Source organism: Plectropomus leopardus, chromosome 6 (assembly GCF_026936395.1).
Source record: "Plectropomus leopardus strain MGB_pleo_1.0 chromosome 6, ASM2693639v1, whole genome shotgun sequence".
NCBI lineage: Eukaryota > Metazoa > Chordata > Actinopteri > Perciformes > Serranidae > Plectropomus > Plectropomus leopardus.
Genome location: NC_142181.1, coordinates 17,471,571 through 17,484,652, shown reverse-complemented (window position 1 = coordinate 17,484,652; position 13,082 = coordinate 17,471,571). Strand labels below are relative to the sequence as shown.

The 13,082-nt window shown below is 38.5% G+C and overlaps 2 protein-coding genes across 2 annotated transcripts; one reads left to right on the top strand and one right to left on the bottom strand.

Moving 5' to 3' along the window:
- Nucleotides 1-584: 584 nt before the first annotated feature.
- On the bottom strand, nucleotides 585-5,479 carry crybb1l3 (crystallin, beta B1, like 3). Its single transcript, XM_042487124.2, has 6 exons — nucleotides 5,413-5,479; nucleotides 4,303-4,376; nucleotides 4,071-4,189; nucleotides 3,247-3,379; nucleotides 2,640-2,782; nucleotides 585-1,550 (listed from the first exon to the last, which is right to left on the bottom strand). Exons 2-6 carry the CDS (start codon nucleotides 4,366-4,368, stop codon nucleotides 1,382-1,384), a joined length of 630 nt encoding a protein of 209 aa, XP_042343058.2. The 5' UTR covers nucleotides 4,369-4,376; nucleotides 5,413-5,479; the 3' UTR covers nucleotides 585-1,381.
- A 3,308-nt stretch (nucleotides 5,480-8,787) lies between these two features.
- cryba1a (crystallin, beta A1a) lies at nucleotides 8,788-12,481 on the top strand. The gene is made up of 6 exons (XM_042487084.2): nucleotides 8,788-8,878; nucleotides 9,646-9,712; nucleotides 9,872-9,990; nucleotides 10,159-10,300; nucleotides 10,542-10,684; nucleotides 11,921-12,481. The coding sequence occupies exons 2-6, from the start codon at nucleotides 9,674-9,676 to the stop codon at nucleotides 12,066-12,068; spliced, it is 591 nt and encodes a 196-aa protein (XP_042343018.1). The 5' UTR covers nucleotides 8,788-8,878; nucleotides 9,646-9,673; the 3' UTR covers nucleotides 12,069-12,481.
- The last annotated feature ends 601 nt before the right edge of the window (nucleotides 12,482-13,082 follow it).

Genomic DNA, 13,082 nt, shown 5'->3' with positions numbered 1-13,082 from the left:
AGGACTTCTTCTCTTCTTTGTAACCAGTCCTACTTGTTGAAGGTTCATGCTGTGTATACAGCTAAAATAAATTATCTTCTCGAATTTTGGTTCTTTAGCACTGTACAGCTCAACAGGTGAGATATCATCACGTCCTTTTTTTTCTATTAAACTGACGTTAATCTCTTTTTCGGCCACATGGGGGCAGAATAATAACCTTTGGTCTTAATGAGGATAAACAAGGATGGATTACTAAATGGGCCTATAATGCAGAGGCACAGGGGTTGAAAGTTTATAGTACTGAACAGTGGGTTTACCATAGTTTTTTTTAATTTTATTTTTATTAATTAATTAATTTTCTTATGAATAAAAGGTGGATGTGAGCAGTGAGAATGAATCAAAACAGTAAAGTTAAAACAGTGACCTCAAAGGTGCTGTTACACTCTTTAGAGTCAAGACACTGTGGAGTTGGGTGCAGACTTTACACATGATCCCTTTGGGTCTTTGTTGATAAAATTATTGTTGAGTGAAAATTTAAATGACATCTGGGTCATAAAGAAATGAAGAAAATACAAAAAGGTAGGAAAACAAAGATGGAGACTATCTTTCAGCTTTATAATATTTTTATTTCATTTTTCTTCATTGGAAAGTTGCTTCCAGATGCCAGCATCCCTGAGAAAGTGTAAAATGCAAATCTTCCGGACAGCCCCATCAATGAGCTAAACAGGCCGGCCAAGAGATGTTAACGTCTGCAAAAACACAACCCTGCACAGCCACCTTTCTCTTGTTAATCACAGACCGGTCGGTACCCTCTTCCCATCACTTGAGCAAGCCTTTTGCTTTGAGACGAGGAGATAGTGCCTCCCTCTGCTCGGCAAACTCACTGCAAGGCATGTGCAGAGCTGAGAGCTGTCCATGGTAGTACTTCATGAGGAGTGATATGATTATTTATCCCTTTGCTCTCTCAAATCTATGGATCCCAGGAGAGGGAGAGCACTTTTGTGAACAGGCTTATGGCATCATGTCAGTTAGAAACACGTAGGCAAGTAGATAAAAATAAAATAAAAGGGTTATAATAGCATTGAAACAAACTAATAAACACAAACTATCAACTAATCCCCTTTAATCCCCCTTTTATAATCTTTCTATGAGGTCTGTAGACAGAGAGCATTGCTACAGCTTTTACCGGTGTTACAGTTGCTCTGGAAGTCTGTGACAATCAGTTATGATGATACATAACTCCCAAAAATCCTACCAGTGAAAGCTTAACAATATTCAAAAGCCATCAGCTTGTGTGTGGCGAGGTGGCTGTTGAAGAATTTCCAAGGGATGGTTAGCAGCATGGCAAGCCTGACCCCTTCGCCATTCCCTCCTTTTAGCCCACAGTCTGCTGGACTCCTCTCTATGCAGTCAGCTCGAAGCAGCCTCTGCGGTGTGTCTGCATGTCCCTCACTCTGCGGATGGACTGGATCTGGGGGTGGTGGGCTCCCCAGTCGTTCCAGTGCTTGTAAGGGCCAATTTCAAACACGTACTGGTAGCCACGGTAGCCAGGGTACTGGTAACCCACCCAGCTGTGTGAGGAAGTAGAGAGAAACTCGTGTGAACCACAAAAATCTGTTGATGTTGGCTAACATCTGGTTGATCTGATGGACATTCTCACCTCTCCTTCTTACTGTTTTTTAACCCTTTGAGAAATTTTTATATTTAGTTTTTTAACCTTCTTTTTCTTTTTTTTTGCTAATCTTTTGGTAATTTTTGCTAATTTGGGGTCATTTCTTCTTTTGTTGCTTATTGCCCTCTTCCTATGTTTTTGAAAGGAATCTAAAAAAGAAGGAATCAAATTTCAAAGGGTTAAACCTATATACACGAATACATGTTTTTATCCTTTTTTTGCAATGAAATTTAAAGTTATATTAATAAATAAATAGATAGATAGATAGATAGATAGATAGATAGATAGATAGATATATTTGTAGTTAATATCTAAGGCAACTTCCTTTAGTGAAAATAACACTGTATTATTCTTATTTAATGATTTATACTAGTTTAATTTTACCACACACCATGCATATTAATTTTACCCTCCTTGATTGTTTCAGCACATGCAATAGATATGAAAGCTAACAGTATCTGTAATGGTGATGTGTCTTGTATGTTGTCAGCAGGTTTTCAGTCATTCTCAGGGTTTGTTTTGTGGAAGAAAAGTGTTTGTCGTTCGATGATTTTTATTGGTGTTCAACCGCAACGCTGCATGATCTGTTGCCCCAGAGTATTGCTTTGCACTATCTTCAGCATTTTTTTGTTGTTGTTGAGTTTGGTGTCGTTATGCTTTGATGATTGGGAGAAGGTGTGGAAGAGTTGCTGTGATTAGAGAAAATTGCAAGTTTGTGCATAATTCACAGGTAATGGTTGAATATTCATTAACTGTTATGACTGACAACATCCTGGAGGGGTGCTCTCTCCACTAACATAATTATGCTAGTGAAGCATAGACGGTGCCGAAATTTATCTCTGTTGCTGGATAGATGTTGTTGTGACACTTTAAAATACTAAAATTTTTCCCAAGTCTTAAGTCTTTTCCTCTCTATTTGTTGTTTCTGGAGGTTGTTTCTGTCTAGTTGGTAGACTAATTAGAGGTCAGAGAAGCTGAAAGGACTTACGTTCCTCCGGTGACCTGGATGCTGGCAACACGGTCCTGGAAGCCGTAGGACCACAAGCTGGGGATATCCTCATCACACACCTCCATCTTACGACCCTCGAAGTTTGGACATTCAAACAGGCAAATCTTGTGGTCCTGGGGATCCTATAGGAGACACACATTACTTTAAAATGAGTAACTATGAGCCACCTTTCATACAGATGTTGTCTGGAAATGTCTCACAAAGGTTAGGTGAAGTACAAAAGTATGCATGATTGCAATATTGTTGTGTGGTTATGATTTCGAACAGAAATGTTGTTTTAGAAGCCAGGGCTAAACCTCTGGGGGGAAAACACTGAATACTTGTGTTTGTCTTTCAGTCTGAATGTTGTCATATTGGAACATAGTGACACCAAAAATGTCAGTTAAAAAAGCTTTAATCCAAAAATACTGGAAGTGGAATGAGCCTATAAATACACATATAACTGCATCCATAAAAAGCACTTTCTCTCGTACCAATAGAGGATGGATGAGAGGTGCAAATATAGCCAGACAGCACTGAAAAAAATCAGCACTTGCAGCTGCAATGGACACAATAGAAAGTATCCCACAGCCTGGTCCCAACTTACCATTTTGACGGGCCTGACCGACATCATGCGGTCACACCTGTAACTGTTGGACCAGGTGTCCCAGCGGGGATACTCTCCCTTCTCCAGCATGAACATCTCACCGGTCATGTTCTGCTGCTCGAAACCCACCCAACTGCATAGACAGAAAGATAGAAACATATTTTGCTTTATACAGTGTTGTAAAACATAGTTGGATGGCAGGTGTGGTGATTTCAAAATCAGAATCGCATTGGAAATACTTAATTGATCCATGTGGGAAAAGTGGGTTACATAACAACTGTTCTTATATAAGCTATATGCATAGAGAAATTATAAGAAAAAGGGAAAATAAGAAGTAAAAAATGTGACTTGGCTGCTAAATGCAACTATGTATTACTGTGTGCATCATACTACATAACCACAGTGGAAATATATACGAATATTTCCCCAAAATAGGGTGTACAAGTGATTATAAATGCAAGAATTGTATAAATAAGAATTAAATAAGAATATTAGATGAAAAACACAATTAAATGCAGGTATATTTTAAAACTGATAATTAGTAAATAAGAATATCAGTTGAAATAAATAAGAATTAATAAAGAATATTAGATGAAAGAACTAAGAATGATTAAGAATACTGGTTAAAATAAATAAGAATTAAACAAGTATATATTTCAAAATAAATAAGAATTTTGAGAATATTAGTTGAAATAAATAAAAATTGAATAAGAATATTAGCTGAAATAAATAAGAAATACATCAGAATAAGCTGAAATTAGTATATGACTGAAGTGACTGAAGTGACTGAAGTGACTGAAGTGACTGAAGTGACGCTGACTTACGGTCCACACTCTACCCTGATGGAGCCAATTTTCTCGAAACCCTTCTCGCACAGGTTACGGCACTCGCCGAACAGGTCCATCCTGCGGCCTTGGAAGTTCTCAAATTCATAGAGGTATATCTGAAAGAGAAAACATGCATTTATTTCTGAGGTAAAATATGTTCAATGCCTTATTTTAGGCTTAGTTATTAGGAGTAGTTTATTTAAAAAAAAAAAAACAACAGTAGAATTACCTTGGAATTGCGCAGCCCAATGGCAGAATGGCTGCCAATGCTACCTTGAGCACCTGAGTGAGACATGATCAAATCTGGAGAAAGAACCACAAAGTCAGTAAGCAATTTAAACATATTTCACTTGTGGGCCTATGATGAGCATAATAACTGTTTCTTGACAACTGGAATACAGCATGTACACCCACAGTGGTGTGTAAAGTTGCAGGTGTGTGTACTATGATGATTTCACAGTACACTGAAAGACCCTGGAGTACTTACTGCAGGTGAGGTGAGAAGGAGAGAAGTTAGAAAACAAGATTTTAAGAGGTGCTAAGCTGCTCTCCAAGGTTAAAACATAGTGAGAAAAGCATATTTATTTCTTTTGGACTACTTTTCTTTTCTAAAACATCAACCTCAATGCTTTTCACTCGATTTAAACTTGAAAAAAAGAGAGGAGGCAGATTTCTGCAATAATATACATTCAATGCATAAGAAAGAATTTGCATTTGTCATACCCCATTAAAACATGAAAGTAGCAGAGGACTTTTACTGTGCCATAATCGAAGCTTTTTGCACCTTAAATTGATGCAGACAAGGCACAAGCTGGTGAGTAATAGTCACTACAACAGAGGAAACTAAGTGTTTGATGCTTAATATTTTCTAGTGGAGGACGTCCTCGGTCGATATGTGTCCCCTCCAATATTGACAGGAAACCAAAACAATGTTTTCTTTTTTTTCTTCTTTTTTTGTATGGCGAGAAAAAGTGGAGTACCACTGAACTCCTTTCAATGCTTGTCTTTAGTCCGTGCCATGTTCATACCATGTCAACTTTTTCCCTCAGAGTGGTATCTCACTGTAAAATTCACATCACATGACCTACATTTTTGTCCTTTCTATGAGAGGATGCTTATTAACCTGCCAATAAGCACTAATCTGTCCAAAATCCATATTTTACGGATAACTGAACATGAGCAGCATTTAAACATTTTCTGTTAATATTCCATTTACTCAGTCCAAAGTTAAAGTCTAAGAGAAGAGCCAATCCTTGGTCCTTTCAGGCCAAAGAGCGAGCAGACAGGAAAACCACAGTATTCCCCCAAATATCCCCTTAATATCAGAATGGAAACTTACAATTGCAGGCTGAAACGGACCGACCTTTGGAGAAAGTGATGGACGCAGGCGTTCTTCGTGGGGATATATATATACATTCACATCCAGTCTGAGTCTATAGAGGCTGGATTCTCACTTCTCATTGGCTGTGAGCTCTCTGAAGCACGGTGCGCGGTCAAAGGTCACGCTGCTTATCTGTAGGCAAGTCGTGCTGACTCGGCTGCCTGTTTTGTTGTCCAGCACCATTGTGGGGGACCGGGGACAGTCACTGCCATCAGCAGAAAGTTTGCTCTTCTATACACACACACACACACACACACACACACACACAAACACGCACACACACACACACACTCACGCATGCATGCATGCACACACGCAGTCACATGCAAACACGCACACAGACAGTTACAGTTACTTTTGCAGTCACTGCTCTCATGTTTTGTTCCTCGCTTTCTTTCTAAATTCTTTTCTCATTTTCCTTCACCTCCCCTGCTGTCATTATCTCATTTTTCTCTGATCTGTTTGTCTTTCACCTCCATATTCTCTTTCTTTCTCTTGATCCTTGGTGAAGCCGGCCCAAGCCTTTGAGCCCTGTGTGTGTAATGTGCTGACTGCAGGAGCGGCATCCATCTCTCTATTGTTTGGGCAGGCGAGCGTCGGATGCTCTTTTGCTTATTATACTGCTGGACATGCTGTATCCATACATGCACATATACTCCACCTACACACGCATGTCGTATGCACATATGCATTCATTCACGCAGAGAAAATGACCTCACGTGACCAAAAGGCCACAGATATATCAAATGTATTTTCACTTTCTATAGGCAAATATTCAAATTTTGTCTGCAGCTTTATGTGATTTTACATGGTATATGTGTCAATATTTTCTCATAGATCTTTCACACCTGTGAAAGATCCATAATAATGTAAAACTAACTGCAAGATGACAGATGTTATACTGAAACACTGTGATTCCCTCCTGATGTCAATTTAATGATTTTGATGCAGCCTTTAGACAGCGGTGAATTGTCTGTGGGCAAATATTTGTAGTGTGTATTTAGAAAAGGAATTATTAGAGCATAGAAAAAGAACCCACAGGAAATGTCATCTTTTGATTTACAAAATCCAAAGACAATATGGGCACTTTTGATATTTGAGCCTTTTAAGACATTTATTCATTTATTTTTTTATTTATTTTATTCATTATTCATTCATTTCTTCATTTTAGAGTAGACATTAGATGTAGAACAGAGACACAACTAGATCTGTTTTACTCTGATTCAGAATAATCTGCCCTTACTGCTCAATTTTAGTTGATAACATATTATAAGGGGCTTTGCACAGAGCTGATGCTTTGTGACCACTGACATGCACCCCTTCCTGCAGGTCTATGGGGTATTTAACACTTACTCTTTTAAAGACCAGGATTTAGATGTGTTTCTAAGGCATATGTATCCTTATTTAATCTTCACCTTTGCAAGGCGTGCTGCATTTATAGTGACAACAATATTTATATTGGTATTGCAAGCTTAGAGCATATATGAAGTAACCTGGCAGAAAATCATATCTCTCATAACCTGTCTGGGTGTGACGAAAATATCAGTTTGCTTAACCATTTTAAAAGAAAAAAAACATCTACATCAATGTTTGACTCAAGCTCTCATACACTCACATGCTGTTTGTTGAGCTCAGAAAACAGATCAGCTTCATATGTGTCTTATATTTACCAAAACTGTCATTATATTCTGAAAGTACAGGAGACAGTCTGTGAAAAAAATTATGTTTCTCCTCCTTGTGCTTCTGATGACATTAGCTAGCTCGCATCTGAATGAAAAACACTCAGTCAGAGGTGGGGAATTTCTAACGCAGCTGTCACTCTTGTCAATCACAGCTCATGAACTTTGTTCAAACTGTCAAACTAAGCAGGGCTGATCGAATAAGAATTAAGGTTCTGCTACTGCATTGCCCATTTCTTGCCTCAAATGTTTTAGGGAACATCTCTTAGTGCACCACTTTTCTGTAAAATGAGAAACTTGTCTAGCTGATGGGCAGAGCTTTGTTTTTGGCTCAAGTGTATCCAATTTGGTCATGAATGTATGAAAACATTTAATGTGAGAAAAGGACAATGCAGTAAAAGAATCTTATCATATTTGATCAGTGCTGCTTAGTTTGGCAGTTTGACCACAGATCATGCACAGTGATTGACATAATTGACAACTGTGTTAGAGACTCCTCGGCTCTGATCTGTTGTTTTCGTTCAGTTGCAATGGATTCTTGCAAATGCCATTAGGAGAGCAAGGAGCAGAGAGAGGATTTTTTTTATTTAACATCTTGTCTTTCTTATGTACTACTGTCAGGTGATAGTCACAGTTGCTAATATGACAAATGTATTTTTGTTTTGTTTTTTAAATAAAAGTTATCAACTACAGCTTTAAGGGTACACTGTATGTAGACCTTAATAATGTATATAAACAATCTAAATGTAATATTGGAGTTTTTGTCAAAGCCACCATGAGTTTAGAGTTTAGAGTTGAGAGTTAAGACAATATGACATGTAATGAAAATGTACTTTTGCACCATGTTAAGGCTTAAGTAGCTGATTTTAATTATTACTACTACTACTTATTACTTTTACCACAATAAAAAAACAACATAATATCAAATGACAAAGTAAGATTTAAAGTTGTAAACTGACTACAAGGCCAATTGTTACTGTCTCTAAACGGATATGTAGGCTAAGCGTGTGAGCTCCTTTGTATGCTCTGAATGTATGTGTGACTGCATGAACAGGCCTTTGTGTGCCTTTCTCTGTCCATGATTGTGTGTGTGCATGACTGAGCATGTGTGTATACAGGAGGGAATGAAAAGGTGACAGGAGCAGAGATGTGGGGTCAGTCGAGATGGACATGGCGTGCAGATTGGAGACGGAGCACGATGCAGCGCGCAAAGAACTCAGTAAGTATTTTATTAAAATAAAAATCCAGCTTTTATTAATTAGACACCTTTATCATTTTGAGTCATGTTTTTTTAACCCAGAATTTACATGAAAGGACCAAGAAAGTTAAAATGTTCTGTGTGTAGTCTGACATTTCTGTTTTGTGCTTAGCACTTGAACACTTTGTGTTTTTACTTTTTCACCACAGTCACTGGCAAGACCATCCACATCTGTGATGATCTGTTTCCTGGACCAGGCCGTGCCAGGACATGGTCCAGCCCATTGGTCATAGATCATTTGCAACTTGCACTTATCTGCACTGGGCATGGTGCCCTCCATCCAGTCCCCCTACAGCAAACTAAAGCCTGACAGCTCAGTGCTGAACAATGACTGGAGCAGCAATGTGCTGACTCCTGCCCTGACCCACAGGCCCAGCTGCTTTTCAGCACCAGCATGTATAAATAGGTCCGTTTACTCTGGGGTCAGGACATCGTTTTTGTGGAGCCCCCTGTGAGCACTGCACTGCTATTCTTTGGGGCCTGTCAGGTAAGCCCTCCATCTCGATCCATTCAGCCTATAGACCTTTGCAGACCATTGTGACTTTACATTTCTGTGTCTTTTGTCTTTGTTGTTTCTGCTGAGTCACATGAATGTATAGACTGAGGTCAGACATGCATACACACACACTGACCAAACACCGGGAGAACAAAATACCTTGTGCCAACACCAACAGCTACATCATCATTTGTGAGCATATAGTCAGCTTCAAGAATGGTGCCACATCAAAACAGATGGCATGTGATATTGGATGTGTTTGTTCATATAGGTCAAGATTAGACACAGACAAATGATAATAAACATTAGCTCAATAACACACATTCTAGTTTGTGTGGAGGGGGTGTCAGGTGGTGTTTGAACTGTTTGTTTTCCTGTAATCTCTGGAACAAGCTGTTAGGTTGGCCCCTACAATACCTGTTTTTAAATCTTAAAATGCCTTTTTAGTCTCTGGCTTTTAACTGGCTTTTGAGTGCAGCTTTTATATAGCTTTTGTAGCTTTTTTAAGACAGCTTTTGTCTTTAAGGCTGATCTTTTGTTCCTACTGCATTGTTTATTTAGTCTTGTGTTTTTATTTTAAGTTATTTTTTCCAATCATATGTGTTGTTTTTATTTCTATTCTTGTTAATTCATTTGCTATTTTTGGATTGTACAGCACTTTCATCAACGATTTTTTAAATGTACTTTTTAAATAAATTTGGATCGGATTGGATATTATAGTACTGTACGTTTGACTCTCCCTGTTCTCTACATTGAAGGTAAACCATCACTGAAACACACAGTAGCATGGCTCTGAATAATCCCAACCCACTGGGACCATGGAAGGTGAGTGTGATGTCTCGCCACGGACCATTAACAAAAGCAGATTACATTCTTATTTAATTTCATGCCTGATGACATCAATGATGTGTGTGTGTCTGTACACACATCAGTGTGTGCATTCGGCATGTGCATACTACATGTATGCATTTGTGTCCGCTACAGATCACAGTTTATGACCAGGAGAACTTCCAGGGGAAGCGTCTGGAGTTTACCTCAGCCTGCCAGAACATCATGGAGTGTGGCGTTGACAACATCCGCTCCCTGAAGGTGGAGTGTGGAGCGTAAGTCAAACAAAGATCTTTCACACAGGAAGAAATCACCTACAGCAAACAGATCTGTCCATACATTCGTACTTAGCAACTTTAGCAGCTCTGGTAACAGTCTGTTTTACAACTGTCCAAATGGTCGTGCATGTTGTATACTTGTGTCTGTGTGCTTGCTGGGGACAGCTGGGCAGGATATGAGCACTCCAGCTTCTGTGGACAGCAGTTTGTGTTGGAGAGAGGAGAGTATCCTCACTGGGAGTCATGGAGCGGCAGCAACGCCTACCACATTGAGAGGATGATGTCCTTCCGCCCCATCTGCTCTGCTGTGAGTCTCACTTCAATGGCTTCTGTCTCTCCTCTGTCTGACTTGTCTCCATTAAAAAAAGAAAAAAAACACTAAATTTGACTCATCAAACTGGTTTTCTGTGTGACAAGCCTACAGTCACTCACGCCAGCTGCTTGTTACAGTTAAAACTAGATGGTGATCTTTGGTGCTTGAAGAATTTGGATGCAAATTAAATGAAAATGGTAAATAACATTTCCTGTCTTGCATCCTGTGTATGCAGAACCACAAGGAGTCCAAGATGGTTTTGTTCGAGAAGGAGAACTTCATGGGACGCCAGTGGGAGATAAATGATGACTACCCCTCTCTGCAGGCCATGGGCTGGGGCAACAACGAGATTGGATCTATGCAAGTTCAGAGTGGCTCGTAAGTCTCAACATCTGCACTCAAATGAATTGCACTTTACGGGCATCTGACGTGTGAATGAACCACTGAGTGTCATTTAAAGGAGCCAGCATAGGACTGAGGGACGCACAGGAAAAGTGCACACTGACTTTTTTATGACATTTTCTGACACTTTACAAAAGCTATAACAGTTTACAGTGATGCAACCTATATGACACTTGTTTCGTATTGTAATTTTCTACTTTTTATTCATACATTTGAAAATAATTAATCAGAGAGACTGTACTGTGTTGGAGATTGATCGTACCCATAGCAGTTTGGCAATGGCTTCTGTTTGGTATACAATAACACCGCAAACTACACGCAAAACTGCAGTATTTTTTCTCTTTTAAATTAAGAGTCAAGGGGGATAATTTGAGGATATTTGATGTTACTGATATTTAATATATATTATAATTATTTCATACGAAGAAGCTTGTAATATATAGAAGATTAACTTCTTTAGTTTAATGAAATATAACAAATATAATCAGATTTTTCAAAGAGCATGCTTCCCATTTTCTCATTGTAATCAACTCTAACGTATGTAGACATATGTCTTGTCAAAATGCATCAATTTAAAAAGACTAACCTATCCTAATGTTGTCACTCTAGTTTTGATTTGATTTGATTTGATAGATATTTATTTAAAGCATATAAAACAAACAAAACAATAACAAAAAAAGGGACAAAATGGCAATAACAGAAATGGATGATAACCTATACACAGTCACTGAATAGATTCTAATAAACAATTCAATCTTATGTGTTCAAAAAGGAGTAGGAGGAAATATAAACATATTATTTCTTTATCATTTCCTACGCTGTCTTAGGTATTCATCAGTTAATTAATTCATTAACCTCATTTATAACATGTATACACACAAACACATTTATATACATACAAGCATACACGCGCGCACACACACACGCATATATATGTACACATATGTGCATATACATACATAATAAACATATTTCACATATGTAGATACACACGTGCATGCACCAAACACTTTGTAAACATCAGTGAAAGCTGTATTTTATATTGTACTTTGTTTGAATGGAGTGAGTGATATGCTCATTAAGACAAAAGGCCTTTAGTATTTAACTGCTTCCTTCTTCTCACATTGTTTTAAAGTGTGATAATAAAATATTAATCAATTATTAATCACTGCTTTCCTTTCCTCCTCCACCCTTCCTTCCTGCTGCCTCCAGCTGGGTGTGCTACCAGTTTCCTGGTTACCGTGGTTACCAGTACATCATGGAGTGTGACCGTCATGGCGGCGAGTACAAACATTACAGAGAGTGGGGCTCCCATGCTCAGTCCTTCCAGGTGCAGTCGCTGCGTCGAATCCAGCAATGAGACCTGCAGCTGCCCCTCCCAGCCTCTCACTCTTTACCTCCTCCAGCTCCTCCTCCCCCTTCTCCTCCCTTCACCCAGTCATTCCAAGCTTTAGCCAGCTCTGTCAGCCTTTAGTGAAATAAGGCTGACACTCTGCCGGTGCTTCACAATCAAGATGTTTACCGCACTTTTGTTTTGTTCTGTTGCCAACTGAGAATAAAGAGAAATGATGTAAAGAAAAAACAGTCACTGAAGAAAAGCCCCTGACTGACGCCCCACTGAGGAGAGACGAGGAGGCAGTTAAAAGCCTCATGGCGGCAGGATGCAGATATCACAATGCTCCTCATATCTGTGGGTAAAGATGGTGCAACAGTGATCAGTGAAGAAGGAATGGGCAACATAAAATAAACAGAAACACAAGAGTCTGCTGCTAACCCCCATGGTGCTCAGTGGTGATTCATTTTCATTCTGTGTTTGAGGGAAATTTTATGTTGCAGAACACACAAAGGCCTCTTTACTTATTACTTAAATACAAAAAGGGGCTCACAAGATCACATGACGCTTGCTCTAAAAATGAGCAGTGTGAACAAGAATAATTAATTTTACAGGACATACCACAACAGGACAAAATAGTTAAAATGTATTCAAGAACAAATTATTCAAAAAAATTAATTGATTAAAAAAAACATCATAATCAGAACATTCATAAGAAACTAAATATATATATATGTATATAGATATAGATATAGATATAGTGAGTATCAAGTGTCAGTGAGTGAAAAGGGTTAATCATGTTCTTGACCAACATGAAAACTGCCTGAGTTCCTGCTCTTACTTAAAAAAAACAGGAAACATTTCAGAAGTTTGTGTCATAACTCATACACACAGCAAATCTGACACCCAGTTACATCTAATCAGCAGTATATTTCCCACTAATACATAGCTCCCACATGTTACATTGAACATATCTTAACAACCTGTATTAACATACAGTAATAACAATTTAGCATTACACAAGTTAAGTCTACTGAACAT